The sequence below is a fragment of the Mobula hypostoma genome, chromosome 23 (assembly GCF_963921235.1).
Source record: "Mobula hypostoma chromosome 23, sMobHyp1.1, whole genome shotgun sequence".
NCBI lineage: Eukaryota > Metazoa > Chordata > Chondrichthyes > Myliobatiformes > Myliobatidae > Mobula > Mobula hypostoma.
In genome coordinates, this window is record NC_086119.1 from 44,278,914 (window position 1) to 44,298,870 (window position 19,957).

A 19,957-nucleotide genomic window follows, 5' to 3' on the forward strand; every position below is an offset into this window, starting at 1 on the left:
GCTGTCCTCGTGACTTATCCACTCCCACTTTTCCCAGTCGTGTCTCATCAAACTTTACATTTGAGCCATTAACTTTTTATTGCAGAACCATAGCAGCCTGCCAATGCTGATCTTACATGACATGGAAAACCTTAATCTAGGATAAGAGAGAAAGAACTTAGCTGCTTTTCTACAATATTCCGAACTAATGCATCAAAAATTGACGCTGCATTTGTCGTGAAGACTTGTCCCTAGCTATTAACTTGGTTTAGCCATGGGTTATATTTTGTAAAAGACTAATTGTTCTTTTTAGCTGGAAGCACAAATGTCACACCTATTGAGAGAATCATTGATTGATTTCCTATATGTGCTGAGCAGGACAGATGTCCGGCCAAAGTACCTTTGTTTGTGTAACCTTCCGCTCACTGAGACGGGCTAAAGAGCTGAATTTTGAGATTTGCTCCAATTTGACTCCATTTGCCCCCTCTCCTATTGTGATAAACATCTCAGTTAGACACCTCTTAAGCCCCATCCACTGCCCCAGATGGTTATGTGTTTCATCGTGGAGATTCGTAACTTTTTATAGACAGTTCTCTACCTTGTGTTGAGCAGCTGGATCTGATGATTCTCTTCTGTGCCTGACAGATACTTCCAGTGCCCACCCAAGTTCGGCCTCTTTGCACCCATTCACAAGGTCATGCGGATTGGCTTCCCTTCCACTACTCCAGCCAAGACCAAAAAGAGTAAGCGGATGGCGATGGGAGTCTCGGCCTTGACGCAGAGCCCTAGCAGTTCCTCCATAAGCTCCGTCAGCTCGGTGGCATCTTCTGTTGGAGGCAGACCAAGCCGGACAGGACTGGTAAGGGCCTGCCAGCATCGATCATCTCCAGACCCTGAGCTATCTGATCTGCTTTATATCACCAAATTGCAAAAGGACCTTGAATCAAGCGCCGATAATTTATTGAGTATCCTGAAGCTCACAAATGTAAAATTATGCTCCTGTTTTTCAGCAGCCCTTTTAATGTGGTAGGTCTTTTACCTTTGTGCATCTTACATGACTTCCTGCCCGGTTTACTGTTATATCTTCCTGACGAGCCCTTTGGATCAGTTGGATCCTTAGAGTTCTTCCGTGAGTCAGGAATGATGAGCAGTTGTGATTCCAAGGTTGCGGTTTATATTAGAGTACCAACAAACCTAAAAATATTAAGCAAGCTAAATAAAGAGCTTAGAAACTATGCTAAGGGGTGTAAGACAAAGGAATAAAGATGGCGCTTTGGAAAAATACGTCACTTTTATAGATAAGATAAGGGAAATTTCTTGGATAGGAATGAATTAGTTAATAGGCTACATGATTAAAACAATTACATCACGTGGGTAATGTGCTAATAGTTGGCCAATGAAAAATGAGAAAGGTGATAAACCATTAGTTTAGCTGCTATACCACTTTCTGCCAGTGAGTGTGAAGAATACACGAGTTTGTTGAAAAAGTACAAATCTTATAAAAAGTGTTATTTTAAAAAACAGTAGTTTCGAACAGATAGGACAGAAAATAATTTATTGTATCAAACATCATGGATAGAAATCCCAAAACCATCAGTGTGGAATGAGTTGTTGTACTTTTCGCTGCAATTATTGATGATACAGTAGAACAATTCATAGAACTGCTGTTCCCAGCTCCTGGCACTCAGATTCAATCCTGACCTCTGATTGCTGTCCGCGGGACTTCCACGTTTCCTCCATGCCCCAAAGACATGCTGGCGGACCATTCCAAATTGGACCTAGTATGCAGGTAAGTGCAGGAATCCAGCAGGGCGTTGATGAGGACAGAGGGCAAACAAGTCTTTTGATGAGGGTAGAAATGGTTGGTTGATGATCGGGGTGAACTCAGAGAGATGAAGGGCTGGATTTCATATTGTATATCTCCATGAACTTGTGACTCTACAGGAAATATTAATGAGGAGTGGAATTGCTGGAACAGGCCTGATTGGCAGAAATGTCCTTGTTCTATATTGTAAAGAAATATAGAAATATATGGCAGCTTTTTTTTAATCAGAAATTATAGTTAATCTGGAGAAAGTTTTTTGAGGAATATTGGACCCAAGCTTAAGGAGATCCCTGGGTGGATGCTGAAGTTCTCCTGACACTGTGAAGAGACAGATTTATCCCTGTTCGTCAGGAGCCTGTGCAGTGAATTATACTTGGGCGGCCCTGATGCGTCAGCTGAGCTTATGTACATAGGAGGGAAATTGTGGCTCACTGTCCTTTGATTTGGAGGTGACGTTTCTGTCAACACAGCCAGAGAGACTCTGCTTCTTTGTGGTGGTCGTGCTGATAAAACAATGGTGCTTGGTACCTGGTACTGTTGAACCAACAAGGACTCAGAGTTACAGAGTCACACAACAACACAGCACAGAAATGGGGCCCATTGGCCCCAGTACGTCCATGCCAACCAAGACGTCCACCCAAGCTCAAACAAGAGAAAATCTGCAGATGCTGGAAATCCAAGCAACACACACAAAATGCTGGAGGAACTCAGCAGGCCAGGCAGTTTTTTTCCCACAGATGCTGCCTGGCCTGCTGAGTTCCTCCAGCATTTTGTGTGTGTTACGCCCATCTAAGCTAGTCCAATTGGTCCATATTCCCCTAAATCTCTTCTTTCTTTTTTCCTTTTTTTTAATTTATCTATCTATTTACCTGTCTAACTATCTATTTATATACTTATTGATTGGTTGATTGATTGAGATACTGCCGGAGTAGGCCCTTCTGGCCTTTCGAGCCACACCAGCCAGCAATCTCCCGATTTAACCCCAGCTCAATCGTGGGGCAATTTACAATGACCAATTAACCTACCAACTGGTAGGTCTTTGAACTGTGGGAGGAAACCAGAGCACCCGGAGGAAACCCATGTGGTCACTGGCAGAACATACAAACTTTACAGGCAGCAGCAGGAATTGAACCTGGGTCTCCTGTACTGTAAAGAGTTATGCTAACCACTACACTACCATGCCGTCCCATGGACCTGTCCAGTACCCTTTAAGGGCTGATCCATAACACAGGGCAAGTTGTGGACATCATTAATTACTACGTGTGGGTATACAGCAGTAAGTTGTGATTACATCCTTTCATTCCTTGCCTCCATCTTTCTTTCTCTCAGCTGACCGAGACGTCCTCTCGCTACGCCCGAAAGATCTCTGGCACCACAGCCTTGCAGGAAGCCCTCAAGGAGAAGCAGCAGCACATTGAGCAGCTTCTGGCAGAACGGGACCTGGAACGAGCCGAGGTTGCCAAGGCAACCAGCCACATCTGTGAGGTGGAGAAGGAGCTGGCGATCTTGAAGGCCACCCACGCACAGGTACAAAGGTTAACAGCAGGCCCACAAGTGGTTTCCAAACCTCCAGATGATTAATGGTGTGGGCTTATATTCACTAAATGACTCTATCAGTGGAGCAGATAAAAAAGGTGGAGCAGTGGAAACAAACACTGTGTTGCAAATATTATTGCATAGCAATTATGTATGGCAAGAAAAATCTTCTGTTATGAGATGTAAATCCCTGGGCCCGACTTCCTGATACGTGATTACTTTTTCCCCCATGAAGATTCTTCCCCTGGTATTTTAGTGCAGGAGTCATTCTCTTTATTTTGAATTGTTTCTCAAAATGCAAGTAATTTGGACAGATTAGCTAAATAACTCTTCATTATTTAGGGAAAAATCCCGGAAAATAAACTTTCTCAAAGTTATATTTAAAAGTTTTTTAAATTTCTAAGCTTGAGGTTTTTTTCAACTAAGCTGAAAATCATAAAAAGACAATGCATATTCTTGCATTTATGTGTGAATCTTCTGTGAAATTGCTCACTCGTAATCAGAGGTTGTAAACTCACAATCGACATTCTGATTAGAATGAAATAATTGACTTCCTGATTATCTAGATACTTTGACAGAAGTGTGACGGTTTAAAGTACATACCTTAAAATTCAGATGCAAAATGCTCATGTAGGCCTGAGATGGTCCTGGATTGTTGGCACACCTTCCATTTCAATCCTGCACAAGATGCTGCTATTGCCCATCTAATGCTTCTAGAGCATCAGGGAGAATTGGTGGGTGTTCTCAGGACTCAAGTCAAGCAAGTCCTTGATTCTTTGGCCTCTTGAACCCCCACCCCAACACCGCTGCTCCATTTTATTAGTCTAACAATCCAGGTGATTGTTCCCTCAACCCATAAGACTATAAGGCCATTATACATACAGTAGGAGCAGAAATAGGCCATTCAGCCCATTGAGTCTGCACCATCATTCCATCAAGGCTGACTTATTTTCTCTGTCTTCTTCCCGTAGCCTTTGATGCCCTTACTAATCATGAATCTGTCAACCTCCAGTCTAAAAATACCCAATGGCTTGGCCTAAACAGGCATCTACAGCAGTGAATTCCTCAGAATCACTATCCCCTGGCTGAAGGAATTCACCCTCATCTCTGTTCTAAAAGGATATGCTTCAATTTTGAGGCTGTGCCCTCTGGTCTTAGACTCTCCCACTAATGGAAACATCCTCTCCATGTTCGCTCTCTCTAACCTGTTCAGTGTTTGGTCAGTTCCTCATACTTCTGAACTGTAATGAGTACAGGCCCAGAGCCTTCAAATGCTTTTCATACATTCAAACCCTCATATCTCTCAATTATCCGATCAAAACCTTCTCCCCATCACATATCCTTTCTCGCTACTGACCCACTGTGCTAAGAATACACTCCTGCTTTTTCATCCCGACCAGCCTTCATAATCCAATCCCCAGATCTGGCCCCAGCCCTTCTAGGTGACTGCCTCATCCTGTGCCAAGCTCCCAATCAGTTATCCTGCTATGACAGCAGATTGCCGGTGGCTCCAGATTCTAGCATCTGCAGTCCCTTGTGTCTCCAGTGTTATCTTGTTATGTCCCTGCTGAACTTGCCCTGTCACAAAGTGTGACGGCTTGAAATGCATACCTGGAAATTTCCTGTATTTTTTCCCCAAGGTTATCCAGTTTCACCCACCACCCATCCCAAAAGCGAAACACAACAATGACAATTATTTTTGGGCAACTATGAGGATTCTGATAAACTATTTAGATTCAAACTCATAAATAATCTACATTGTCCTTTTGAAGAATATGACTGCGATCTTGCTTTTGGACATGTGGTAGGTGTAGGCCAGATACTTTCGTCACGTTCTACGCTCATTAGCTGAACTAAGACCATAAGATACAGGAGCAGAATCAGGCCATTTGGCCCATCGAGTCTGCTTTACCATTTCATCATGGCTGATCCATTTCCCTCTCAGCCCCAATCTGCTGCCTTCTCCCCGTATCCCTTCATGCCCTGACTAATCAAGAATCTATCAACCAATGCTTTAAATATACCCAATGACTTGGCCTCCTCAGCCTCCTGTGGTAACAAATTCCACAGATTCACTGCCCTCTGGCTAAAGAACTTCCTCCTCATCTCCTTTCTAAATGGACGTCCCTCTGCTCTGAGGCTGTGTCCTCTGGTCTGAGACGCCCCCTCTGGTGGGGTAATTGTACTGCAACTGCTCACAGATTCCGAACTCTCGTCTGGATTATAACAAACAGCGAGACTCAAGTCCTTTCTCTCTATATTAGATGGCATTTCCATTCTTCCTACTTTCCCTTAGCTCTGCTGTATGTTGTTTAACAGCAATCATGTAAACTTGTTGTTAGATTGAATAAAGTACCATTAGTAATGTTAGATTACATTGTTAGCCACTACTGGGTATAGTTCACAGCCTTTCCCATAAATTGACTCGATGGGTCCAAATTCACCTTCAGGTGTTTGCAATATAACATATAATAGCCTCAGTCCTTAATATCCCAGTTCCAAACTCAGTTGCAGTGACTTTAGTGAAGTAGCATTTTGGAAGTAATGTGATGCCCAGCCAGCAGTATGTGTACTGTTCAGCACAAAGGGCCAGAAATAAGATTTTGTACATCTCTGCTACTACATGGTCTTTTTACAGCAAGACTTAGAGCTCACTTCATCGAAGCCATTGATGCGTAGCAGTTGCGTCTATTTCTACGCAAGTCATAAGGTGTACCAGTCACTTGATCTTTTTTATCTTACAGTACGTGACAGAGACCGAAGGGAACCTTCAGGTTGTACGATCCATGCTTAACAATGCGGAAAAGCAAAAACAGGAATTACTAAACACCCTGGAAGAGGAGAAAAGGTAATGGGACTTGTTTGCCCCCTGGGAAGAGTGGGAACTAGTGAATTGAGGTGGGAGGGAAGGGGAAGAACATGGAGAAGATGAAGGAGACGATAAAGGAAGACCAGAAAGTCTAGGAAGGGAGAAAGAAGAGAGCATATGGGGCGCCCATAGTATATTTAATTACTGCTTCCTTTAAAAAGGTATCCATTTGTATGACTACAAACAGCTAATAGGTGAACTAATTGCTAATTGCTGTCTAAATTGCATGCCATTTAGGTCAATGTCTCCCATCCACTACATAATGTACTGGGTGGGCACAGGAGTACATTCAGCCAGAGACTCATTCCACCAAGATGCAGCACAGAGCGTCATAGGAAGTCATTCCTGCCTGTGGTCATCAAACTTTACAACTCCTCCCTTGGAGGGTCAGACACCCTGAGCCAATAGGCTGGTCCTGGACTTATTTCATAATTTACTGGCATAATTTACATATTACTATTTAACTATTTATGCTTCTATTACCATTTATTATTTATGGTGCAACTGTAAGGAAAACAATTTCCCCCAGGATCAATAAAGTATGACTATGATTAACAGATTTTCCGACTGGAAATCTGTAGTAAGTGGGATGCCACAGGGATCAGTGCTGGGAATAATGTTGTTTGGAGTTTATATGAATGACTTGGACAAGTATGCAGGCAAGGCAAACATTGGTGGGGTCACTGATAATGAAGGAAGCTGCTTCAAGGCACAGAGCATCTGGAAAGTTGGGTGAGAGGTGGCAGAAGGGATTTAATCCAGACAAGTGTGAGGTGAGATTCTGTAAGGACTTACAGAGTAAATGGCAGGAACCTTTGTACAAAGGGACATTGGAGTGCAAGTTCATAGCTCACTGAAAGTGGAGACAGAGGTGGATGGACAGTGATAAAGACATTTGGTATGCTTGCCTTCGTAGGAGAAAGGCATTGACAATAAAGCCATATTGCAGTTCTCCAAAACATTGGTCAGACTGCACCTAGAGTTTTGTAAATATTTCTGATAGCCATCTACAGGAGCCATGTGGTAGCAATAGAGAGAATATAGAATTTGCCACCGTGTTACCTGGAACGGAGGCCTCTATTTATAAGCAGAGATGGTTAGGCTGGCTTTGTTTTCACTTTTATGTTGGGGGCTGAGGGGGGAATCTTGTCGAGGTTTACAATAAGATGGATAGCTAGAATATTCTTCCCAGGTTAGATCCTAGAATTAGACACATAGGGTTAAACTGACTTGGGAGAAAATTTAAGGAGATCTGTGGGGTGGGTTTTTCACACAGAGGGTAGAATGAGTTGCTGGCACAGACAATGGAGATAAATACTGTTACAAAATTTTAAAGACATTCTTTCCGATAGTTGTATGGTAAAGACATGCAGGGATACAGAATGCAGGAAAATAGGATTTAGCATTGATAAGCATCACAATTGGAACTGAGGAGATTGGCTTATGGGGTTTGTTTCTATGCTGTATGTTTCTATGATTCTATATTAATCTGACTGGACGGACATTTCCTTTACTGATAATCTGCGCTACGTATGACCATTGCTAAATCCAACCCGGAAGTCCACTTTTTGACATATAAATGTAAAACTGGGAAGTTTTTCTGATCTTTGCTATTGGTGCCCTTCGTCACAACAGGCACAAAAATTCCTGCGTAACCCCCGCCCCCTCCCCCAACAAATTTATGCTAGTTTTGTTGGATGGTGCGATTGTTGGATGAGATTGTAGAAGGTATGATTAGTAAGTTTGCATATGATGTGAAAATTGATGGTGTTGTGGATGGTGAGGAAAGATGTCCAAGGCTACAGCTGGGTATCGTTCAGCTAGGAAGTTGGGCAGAGCGTTTGCAGGTGGACTTTGAGGGGATGCCCCTTGGGAAGCCACATAGGGTCAGGGCATCTGAAGCAAATGGTAGGGCCCCAAAGAATGTTGATGGACAGAAAGACGTTAGAGTACAAGTCCATAGTTCACTGAAAGCAGTGACACGGGTGATGGAGACGTGATATTTTAGGGCACAGAATATAAAAGTTACACTCACAACATGCTAGAGGAACTCAGCAGGTCAGGCAGCATCCTTGGAAACGATGAGCCGACGTTTCGGGCTGGAACCATTCGTCAGAACTGTGCCCCTTCCCTCTTCAGTCCTGACGAAGGATTCTGGCCCGAAACATCAACTCATCGTTTCCACGGATGCTGCCTGACCTGCTGAGTTCCTTCAGCATATTGTGTGTTGCTTTGACCCCAGCATCTGCAGATTATTTTGTGACTATAAAAGTTATTGTTGAATCTAAAAGTTCTATTTAAAGTGGGAGGGAGGAGAAAGTTTAAAGGAGATCCGAGGGAAAAGTTTTTCCACACACAGAGGTTAACCTTCCAAGAGTGGTGGTGGAATCAGAAACAAGAGAGAATCTGCAGATGCTGGGAATCCAAGCAACAGACACAAAATGCTGGAGGAACTCAGCAGGCCAGGCAGCTTCTGTGTAAAAAAGTACTGTAGACGTTTCGGGCCAAGACCCTTTGGCAGGACAAAAAATAGTTGGAATCAGAAATAGTTATTATGTTTAAGAGCAGTTTAGACATGTTGCCACTTGATTAAGCACTTATTCAGCTGCTCTTGGAGTATTGTGTGCAGTTCTGGCTAACACACCCTAGGAAGGATGTGATTGCACTGGAGAGAAGGCAGAGGACGTTTACTAGATTGGAGTACTTTAGTTATAAGGAGAGATTGAATAGACTGAGCTTGTTTTCTCTGGAGCATAGGAGGCTGGGAGGTGACCTGATAGACCATGAGTTCCCAGCCTGGAGTCCGTGGACCCCTCGGTTAATGATAGATGTACATAAGATTATGGGAGACATAGAAAGGGCAGATAGTCAGAATCTTTTTCCTATGATAAGAGTGTGGAAGGTAAAAGGGTATAATTTTTTAGTCGGAGGGATGAGGTTTAAAGGGGATCCAAGGGGAGAGTTTTTCCACACAAAGTGGTTGATATCTGCCAGAAGTGGTGGTGGAATCAGAAATAATCATGATGTTTAAGAGCCACTTAGACAGACCCTTGAAAGGCAAGGCACATGTATCTAATGTGGGCAAATGAGGTTCATGTAAATAGGCAATACATAGATATTGTGGGCAGAAAGGCCCGTTTCAGATCTGTATGATTCTGTAACTCTGTGATTTCCTACTCTATCCTGCTACCTATGATTTTTACATATTTTTATCCTGCTAACTTCCTGACTGAAACAAATTATTCTGCAATGATCTGGTTTGTCATACTTATCTGTCTAATATCCCCAGTTGCTTAACATTAATCTTACTCCTGTACTTTCATGGTTTGTAGGAAAATCGAGGATCTCCAGTTCAGAGTGGAAGAAGAATCAATTACCAAAGGAGATTTAGAGGTAATCGTTTTGAACATGGGTGCTGCGATTGATAACCTGGTAATGGAAATACACTGGGCTCTTCATTACTGTGTCTGAGCTAGAATGCAAACCCTCAGTTGCACTGGCTTTCTGGCTTTCCAGTAAATTGTTGCTTCCTCAGTTTTAATGAGGTTGTGTGGCATTGGCGTCTCAGTCATTGATAGCTATTTGTAGAGATTTCAGGAGGCTGTACTCACCTGTCCCATTCATCAATGTTAAAGAACCAAAGGCAAACTAAGTTAAAGGGTTTTGGTACGTTTGCTGCTTCGGTTCCAAACAAATTGGTAAATATGCTAAAGGTATCAATTTTATTGGAAGTAAACAAAGTGTGGAGACCTTCAATACCTGAATTAATTCAGAAATACCAAATCTACAATAATAACATTTCTTTAATCCCTGTTTTGAAACAGATGAGCTTGATTCTTTATAATGTGATGCTCATAAAACAGGTCCTGGACTTGGACATTAAGTTTAGGTATTTTCTCAGAGAGTATGATCATTCCCCTTCCTAGACAGAGATAGCCAATTCTTCTGCTTGTGGGCTAATTTGAATGCTTTCCTCAGTGGAGGTGGATTGGGAAGCACAGCTATAGGTTAAATGGGTTTATTTTACTGTTGAAGAACATAATTGTAGTCATTCCCTTGTTAAGCTACTTTGTCAAACTCCCCACAAAATTCTCCAATCTCTTTTGTCAACCTGGTGTTTTGAGTTCTGTATATTTTATACCATTCCATTTTGTTAACTGATGTATAAAGTTACTGTTTTGATTGTCTTTCTTTGTCAGAATGTGTGATGTACAAAGACAGCTGTATCTGGAAACCCACTGAATGAAATAGTCACTCTACTACCTGTTGTGCCACTGGCGTTTAGGGCAGCTATGAAGGTCCTCATCTCTGTTGGTGTTCAGGATTTCCTTCATCGTGTCAGTAGCTCGGTTTTCACTACTGTCAGTCATGCAAGTCAGGAATACTGTCACTATCAGATGTAGAAGGATTCTTCGTTGCTGATTCCATAACCGTTTTGTTTTAATAGTTAGCGTTGTTAGCCCTAAGCTGAATCCCCAATCCTGGAGGACCAGTGGACCACTCTTAGGCTGGCCTCTACCCTTTGACCTGTTTGGCATGGGTGACCCTATCTAGAGCTAAGACATCAAGCCCTGAGTCCAGCCAACATAGTTCTCCCAGTCATTGAGGCACACAGGCCTCCAAACCCTACGACAAGGTTGCGGTCCTGACCAATGAAATGGGTTCTGAACGAACTACCATGATTTATGAGTAATGGGATAAATCCATTTTGAATCAACTGTAGTTATTTCTCTATTTCTGGATCATTTCCAAACAATCTTCTGTCCTTGATGTGTTCTCTTAAGAAACAGAGTGGTCAGTGTGGAATGTAGTTCAGATCACCTAGCTGATGTAAGTGTAATAGGAAAGGAAAGGGATGTCACATCCTGAATTTTTCCAGTTAGCGGACGACTTCCTCCCATGCCACTCTGACGTAGTGGGAAATTGCGTACAAGGGAAGTTACAGCATTGCCTTCTGCCGGGTGCATTTCTCAAAGAGATCACCAGCTCTTAACCCAAAAGCGTGCAGGGGAGCCGGCTGGATTCGAACTCAGGACCTCCCGCCCCGCAGTCCAGTGCTGATGCCACTACGCCACCAGCTGGGTCGTAAGTGAAATAAAATGACTTTTGTGCTCAGTTAGTGAAAGTACTCTGCCTTTGTTTTATTTTCTCATTAGATATGGTTTCACTGACAAACCAATGTTTATTGCTCGTCTCTCTAAATGCCTCGAGAAGATAACAGTGAACCTTGCACTGCTGTTCATCGAGTGAAGGTTCGCCCATTCTAGTGATGGATGGGAAGTATCCAGGTCGTGTGAGACTTGTGGGAGGTCACAATCTTGTGATCTTACAGTCCCATTTGCCTTCAAAGCAGAAGAGGTGTTGAATGGGAAATGTTGTTGGAGTAGTCTTTGTGAGTTTGCTGCAGTTATGGGTTGTATACACTGCAATCACAAAGCACTGACATTGAATGGAGTAGATGTTTAAGGTGGCAGACGGTGCCAAACAAGCATCTCCTCTGGACGGGATTGAACTACTTGAGAGTTGCAAGAGCTGCACTCACCCAGCAAGTGGAGAATATTTCTGACATGCCTTGTACCTAGCGACGAAGCATCAGGAAGCCAGGAGGTGTGTCACTCTCTACGGGATACACATTTCCATCACTGCTCTGGTGGCCCAGCTGAACGATCACAGTATTTAGACAGCTGGCCCACCAGCAGAGGGTGCTGATGGTGAAGGTGATTCCATTGATTGGAGTGGGGAGACCAGAGTTGTTTTTATTTTGAAGATGGTCATTGCCTGGAACATATTAGATGTGAATATTACTTGCTACTTGTCAACCAATCGTGATGTGGTGCAGGTTTTGTTGGGTATGGGTGTGGTCTGGGAAGTCATGAATTGAATTGAATTCTGCACTTCCCTTCACTTCTAGCACTAAGACAGAGGATGGGTCATTGATGAAGCGACTGTAGATGCTGGAGCCTAGGACTCTACCCCACAGCTTTGTCCCGGGACTAAGATATCTCCAATAATCACCACTATCTTAATGATACGTGTGATTCTAGCCGATGAAGATCTCTCCTCAAGTCTGATTGACGTTAGTTCAACATGGACTTTTTGATGCCATACCTGGACAGACACTGTGTTGATATCCAGCATCTGATTCTCACCTTGTGTTTGGGATTCGGCTCCTTGGTCCACACTTGGACTAAATTTCTTTTGCCCGTGACTTCCCTCTAATCCTGAACAGATCAAGGCATCCCAATCATTGGACTTTCCACTGTGGAAAGTAGGTTGCTTCCTGTTCACACTTTGCAGGCTCTCATAGTGTATTATATTACTGTATTCAGGACATTCTTCTCCATTTTCCTTGTCCTATCCTAGCCTGTGTGTGCCTTGACTTTGTTAGGGGTCTGGAGTTGTGCCATCTCTTTTTTTTAAGGGGAACACAGTAGGTTTGAAGCTTGACTATCTTTGTAAAAGTTTGAAGTTTCAAAGTACATTTAGTATCAGAAAATGTATACAACCTGAAAATCGTCCTCTTCACAGAATTCCACGAAACAAAGAATGATAGAAACATTGAAGCCCCAAGGTCCCCCACTTCCCACTCCCTTCCCACAAAACAAGGGACTAACCATTCAGGACAGAGATGAGGAGAAATTTCTTCACCCTGAAGGCAGTGAACCTTTGGAATTTTCAATCTAAGAGGGGTGTGGATGCTCTGTTGTTGAGAATATGGATGAGACTGATAATTTTGTAGATATAAACATAATCCAGGGAGAGGGGAATGGGTACGATTGATAAAGGTAAGCCTGTTCTAATTGAGTAACAGACTAGGACCAAGCAATGGCCTATTTGTGATTCTACCCGAGTCAGACCTGATGCTGTGGGGCTTCATTTGTAGAAGATTTAATGCTGCGGGCACCCAGCTGACTACCAACTCCCACCCCCTCTGTATCAGGGTGAAGAAATGCCTACACCTCTACATCTTTGGAAAGGAGATACCCAGGAAGCATGAGGGTAGAACCTGGAGATTTTATTGTAAGAAATAATTCTGTGGGTCTGGTTGTGTCGTGTTGTTACCAACTAGCTTATCGGAATGTTCTTCCAATTAATTCCCAGATATTAATGAGGGGGATTTTTCCAAGGTTTGACTGAGCTGGGTGTGCCTTTGCATTTGAATCCAACGCCTGAGTCGACGTTGCTGTTTTAGTCCCAATATGGTTTGTCATGGTTTGATTCACTGGCTTGCTGGCACATTTCAACAGACAGATGAGAGTCAATCACAGTGCTGTGCAGCTGTTGGTACCAGTGACCGTCCATGTGGTGAAGTGCACTGAAATGCATCTATGATGTCTGTGAATTGCTACCATTTCCTTACAAGGTTAATTGCTGCCATTTCCTTACAAGGTATAATGCAGCCTCGGAACCACATTTATATCAAGGCCATGTTGTTTTGGACTTCTGTACAAAGGAGACTGTTGCATTGTAAACTATCTCTGGCTTTATTTGGCTATTTCTGTACTTTATCCACTGTGAGATTCTTTCCTGAAACTGAAATAATGAATTGGCATTTCCATAACAAAATTAGGGTCGAATACTCACAAATCTTTCTCACACTAATTGTACACTTCCTCCAGTGTTGCTAAGTTAAATCTGACTGTAGTTTCCAAAATATGATACAGCAAATCTTTTGCACTACCCCGTAACAGTTATGTATTGCCCAAGAGATATTGTTCCAGCAGAGTTGGGGCCATGTTCCTTCACTATGCAAAATTAAGCCCTAAACATGAAGTCCAAAGGAAATTGGAATGGAGGAATTCTACTGGAGCTTGCCGTGAGTTGGATTGTTCCAAAAATAATTGCAAGACAAAAGCCCATCCAATCTAATTATGATTGGTTAGTACATTGTTGTGCTGTGAAGTTTTTAACTTGCTGACATGTATAGGGATGAATCAATAAAATGCCTGTGATTTTTGTTAGATTGTGAGGAATATTTTAATGTTTAAGTAATAAGAATTTATTTTTGATTAACTGCCTATTGGCAGTGAAACATTTATGGATATCTTTCTTGCAATATTCTATTATCGTGATTATATAGGTGTGCAGATCTGTCCCTGCTTCTTCCCACCTCCATCTTATTGTGACAATGCAGTGTGGCACACAAAAAGGAAGTTTTTGTTTACTCTATGCGGGAAGTATCTAACCCCCTTTGGAGTAGCCTCTGAAACAGAGGAGACCAGTGGCACCCCTCCTGTGCCATTTTTCAAAGGCCCGATGTGGTGACGTGTAACACTGCTCCCGTCTCTGGCTTCAGCACAGTCACACCATACAGGGTCACGGCGGGGATCTTCAGGACTGCTGGGTTTTTTAGACTTGACCTCACGGCTGTAGGGAACCACAAGGTGCCAGGCCGAGGAATTGATGGGAAGACCAGGAAAAATGTTGTGAGAACCTGCAAATGACTAATCTGAGCATCAGGCATTCAACACACAATATGTTCTACTCTTTGTAGAGCTGCTTGGAATGACTGATGAAGCTTAGGCGAAACTGTAAAGTCTTCATCTAGTGTTTGACTTTCTAATGCCTTTCCATTTTGCTTTCTCCTCCCTGTTGATCTTATTGTGCTGTCTGTCTCTCTCTCTCTCTCTTTATGTCCCTTTCCTTTATATATTTTCCTCCCGGGGACAACAGACTCAGACCAAACTGGAGCATGCCCGTATTCGGGAGCTCGAACACAGCCTGCTCTTTGAGAGGACCAAAGCTGGAAAACTCCAAAAGGAGTTTGAAGACACTCGGGTAAAACCAGTTGATATGGCCCCCGCCCACCTGTATCATAGCTTCCTGAGAACGGCTTGGCAATACAGCCGCTTTGTTTTATTTTCAAGCTTATTGGGTTTGTTTTGTGCCTTTCGCATTGCTTTGAGCAATAGATGGTGAGATTTATTTACTTACTCCTGCGTTTGCAAACCATTTTATATTTCTGCTTGGTGCTGCTCTGCAAAAGCTTGGCACGTCCTCTCATTTGCTAAGCTGCCTGTTAAGTCCTCTAGCTCTGCTTGTGACATCGACTGTTTGTCAAGCAACAGGATTTACAGCTTTTGGTTAAGTGATGTTGGTTAGTACTATACTTTGCCGCCGCTAAAAGAACTATTTAAGCTGTTCAAACAAAAAATGTGTCTTCAATGGTTGGTCTTAATGAAGAACTGATAAGGATATTTAGACTCATTTCTGTCTGGCAAGGGAGGAACAGGTACAGATGTTCTCTGTTGTGCAGGAATATTATAGGAGAGGTGTTGTCACAACAGAGGCAGGCATTGCTGAGTACAGACGGGACCTCCCAGTGTACATAAAGGGATGAGTGTCATGATCACGGGGAGAGGAATCATGGAATAGGAGTATTTTTGAGCATGAGGGAGGGGGGGCAATAATCCGGGGGTGGGGTTGCTGTGAGCACAGTAAGTGGATAATACCGGGGTTTCATAAAAAAGTACAGCACAGAAAGAGGCCCTTTGACCCATCTAGTCCATGCTAGGCCATTAAATTGCCTGACTCCCATTGACCTGCAGCAGAACCATAGATTATGAATGACCTGATTTATTGAAATCCAACTTAATGCAAATTCCCCTTACACTTTAAAACATTTTCAGGCCAGTAACAATGGAAGCAAAATGTTTTATGGTATTCATTATTAACTAAATAAAATATATATTCCACTAGTTATGATTTGCATTCTGGAGGTAATTTAACGAGATGAGAAAACTGCAGCAAGTGCACGTAGAGTGGGTGACTGTAAAAAACAGGCGATGCTAACTTAAGGAGAAATTCTCTTATGGAATGGGGCCCTTGTGTTACTTGGGGGCAGGCTGCACTGTGAGCAGAGGGGGGGTTATAGTGTGAGTGCATTGTGGGGAGGCATAACTGAGCAGAGCAGATGGAGAGGGTGAAGTAAAAGACAACAGAAGTAACAAGGATAGAGCAAGCAGCAAGATGCACAGAGGAGGAAACCAAAACAAAACTGAATTGAAACTTGGCTTTGGGGACACGTTTGCTGATGGTAGCTGTGATGGTGGTGTGACAGTTCTCTGTCAGTCTCAAGATTTTGAATGACATTAGTAAGTAATAAAAGGGAAAGGTTGGAGTGCAGCACTGTTGGAGGTTTGCGGTACAAGAATTCAATGCCAATGGCGGTGATGTTACCGGCGTGGATTGTCGGAAGGGATCAGGGCTGGGACTCGGGAGAGAGGAGTAATTGCAGTTGGGCTGGAAATCTGGAGTGTTAGTGAAGGATTTAGGGGAGTGAGGACTGTCACAATGTGGAGATGTTTAAGGACGAAGGCTGACCTGAGTGACAGACATCCCACTCCACTGGGAAGACCCACATTGTCCCAGACTTGCTGCACAGTGGGACTCTCTACCAGGAATGATTAAATTCCATGCAGCCCCCATGTGGATATTCTGAGGGCATCACTAGAGTAAGTCATAGCCCTGTCTAAGTTCCTTGGTGACCCCCAAAGTGGCTCAGAAATAGTCATTATCCATTCCACTCCTGAAAGAAATCTCATTCAAAAATGTCAAGAAAATTGAATTTCCAGGCAGTTTTTTTTCCACTGCAAAAGTTTGAATATAAAAATGATTCTGGACTTGCTGATAACAATCCTACCACTTTTCCTTCACAAACTCTGGTAGAACATTGACAATCCGGCCTAGAGACACGGAATACAGAAACAGGCTCTCCCGCCCACAATGTCCATATCAAACACCTATTTCCACTACCTTGTTTTATTTTTCCCACATTCCCATCTCCTTCCCCTATTTTTTTACTTCTCACTTGTACACGAGTTTACCGTTTCCAGTTATACTATTAATCAGCACATACTTGGGATGAGGTAGGAAATCAAAGCACGCAGTGGAAGTCTACGCAACACAGGGAGAATGTTTAAACTCAGGATTGAACTTGGGTTGCTGGAGGTTAGATGTACCACTGTGTCATCCTTCTCAGCTCTTGTTCTGGACCAGATATCATTGATCTGGGTTTGGGAGATGGGACCAGCGCCATTCCAACCCAGGGCTACGCATATTCCTAAAGGCCTAATCTCTCTCTCCTGTGGATATTGCTCTTGATCTTTTGATCTATCCATCCACCTCCACCCTGATATATAACTAATGTTTTTTTTCTCTGTAATTGTACACTTAAAAAGCGAAGGGCTGGATAGAGATGTTAGATGTAATGGAAAAAGATGAAAAGCGTAGAAGAGAAAGAATGAGAAAGAGTTTGTAGTAGAGAGATTGTGGGATGAGAACAACTCATGTTGGAGAGTGGAACAAACAAGACATGTTGTACAGGTTTTATGTAATATGTGTTGTATTAGTGTAAAGTCTGTGTACTGCTACTCTATTATAAAATATTTTACATTAAAATAAGCTGATTATTTAACATGGCTTAAAACAAAAAAACATTAATGATTCAAGATTCAAGTACATTTATTATCAAGGAAAGATTACTTCCAGAATGTTGAAAGAACAATAAGGCGTAGAGCAAATTATAGCCTCTTAACGTATCATATACATTGGTAGAGGCATAGAATATTAATCGGAAGTACTTTCGCTCTGATTGTGTGAGATTTTCATGATACAACATATAACTTACCAGAGAGGTAATTGTACGATGGATAAAAGTGGCCTTGAGAAGTCTGGGACAAGGTCATTTCTGGAAATAGAATTCTGTACAGAGAAACCTTTTATTTTTAAAGAAGAAAATTGATGGATTAAACATAAGGCAAGATTCACAAAAATACAGGAAAGCCTTTCAGACACTAACTCCAAGAAAATGAAAGCCAAGAACATGGTGGAGGGGCAGGTTCATGGACGATGCAGATTTGTTTTGTTAAATAAAGAGTTCTACAGAAGTTGTTTAAATTTGTGTCAAATCGTATTTTGATCTGATGTTGTACAAGTTCTAGTCTCCATGTTCTGAAAATGATGTTGAGGCTCAGTAAGTGTAAAACTGACTTATTGGAAATATATTGAGAGTTTATACCCACCAACAAAGAACCAAAAAAAAGGGGGGTAATCTGAATAAGACCATGAAGTTTATGGGGAGCTGTGATCCAGTAAACAAAGAGATGCTTTTACTTGTGGACAAAATCATAAATACAGAGAGTAAGTAATGGAATAGTGATTCATATATCCAAGAGAGGATTTAGGTAAAGTATCATTACCCAACATGGGATTAGATTGTAGAACTTTGTTCCTCAAGTGAAAGTGAGACAAATGTCATTGATACATTTTAGGGAATCAAAAGAGGAAGGATAGAGTAGGAGAATATGTGTTGTGGTGAGATTAAGGACGGATGGAAACACTTGTGAAACAAAAGCACTGGCAGTGAATAGCTTGTGTCCAAGATATAAATGGTTCATCTTAAATATAGAGAAGAAGCATTACCAGATTAGACCATTGAAATGGATTCTATAAATGGGCAGCGCTTCTAATCAAGGGATGTAGTTGGATGTTTGCAGAATGAAAACGAGAGAAAGGAACTAGATGATTGAGCAAATATCCTTTTAGTCTTCTCCTCTGCTAACTCGGCATCTCTGCTTTGTTTTGTCTCATTCTCAGTCTGGTCTGAATTTTGCGTGGTCTCAGTCGCATTCATTCTCCTGGTCAGGAAGTTAGGTTTGCTCCTGGTCTTCTTCTGCTTCTTGGTTTCACTCCCTCAGTTTCCCTTTCACTCAGTGCACCATCAACATGAACCCGGGACGTCACAATTGGAATGACAAATACCCTTAGCTTGAGCTAGCAACATGCAAGTAAAATGTTAGAGGACACCAACAGGCCAGTCAGCATCTACGGAACAGACTACAGGTGACATTTCGGGCCGAGATTGTCCTGTTTTCTGTGATATCACTCCGGAGAAACATTGTAACATTTCTTAATGCATGTATGCATTTCTAAATGACAATAAAAGAGGACTGAGTGTTCTCATAATCTAAAAATTTTAAAAAAACGTGGACTTTACTCTTTTCCATAGATGATGCCTGGCCTGCTGAGTTCCTCCAGCATTTTGTGTGTGTGTGTGTTGCTTGGATTCCCAGCATCGGCAGATTTTCCCTTGTTCGTGATTAGCCTGAGCTTGTTGCTAATATCTCTGTGCGGTGATGTCGCCCAATGAAGTAAGCATGGATTTGTCATGGATGGTATGACCTCAGTCTAACTTACAGCAGTTTTACATCATCCACCCAAGCGCCCAAGGGCTGCACGGTGGCGTAGGGCTTGGCACAATGCTTTACTGTACAGGTGACCTGGCTTCAATTCCTGCCACTGCCAGTAAAGAGTTTGTCTGTTCTCCCCGTGACCACGTGGGTTTCCTGTGAGCCCTCCGGTTTCCTCGCACAGTCCAAAGGCATACTGGCTAATAGGTTAATTGGTCATTATAAATTGTTCCATGATTAGGCTCGGATTAAATCAGGGGATTGCTGGGTGGCGTAACTCGAGGGGCCGGAAGTGCCTAATCCATACTATTTCTCAATCAATAAATAGGCAGGTAGGTAGATAGATAGGGTTGATAAATTTTCTTAAAATGAACCCAGAATGCCACAATTATAATTTGAATGGATGAGAAATAGTCTTAGCTTGAGCTAGGTTGCTAATATCTATGTGAAATGACGTCATCTTACGAAGTAAGCATGGATGATATGACCTTAGGATAATTTCCAGCAGTTTTACATCATCTACTCAAGTATATTCAGTGCAGCATAACAAAAGATCAC

The 19,957-nt window shown here is 42.4% G+C and overlaps 1 protein-coding gene across 4 annotated transcripts in view; it reads left to right on the plus strand.

Annotated features, from left to right (window-relative positions):
- The window catches only part of clip2 (CAP-GLY domain containing linker protein 2), a 168,079-nt gene that overhangs the window by 94,909 nt on the left and 53,213 nt on the right, over nucleotides 1-19,957 (plus strand). For 2 of the 4 annotated variants that reach the window (XM_063031322.1, XM_063031323.1), the window contains exons 5-9: nucleotides 625-838; nucleotides 3,134-3,331; nucleotides 6,085-6,188; nucleotides 9,542-9,602; nucleotides 14,883-14,987. In XM_063031322.1, coding sequence (XP_062887392.1) covers nucleotides 625-838; nucleotides 3,134-3,331; nucleotides 6,085-6,188; nucleotides 9,542-9,602; nucleotides 14,883-14,987 — 682 coding nt within the window. The remainder of the gene's footprint in view (nucleotides 1-624; nucleotides 839-3,133; nucleotides 3,332-6,084; nucleotides 6,189-9,541; nucleotides 9,603-14,882; nucleotides 14,988-19,957) is intronic. The other 2 variants (XM_063031324.1, XM_063031325.1) reach the window with 1 other exon arrangement.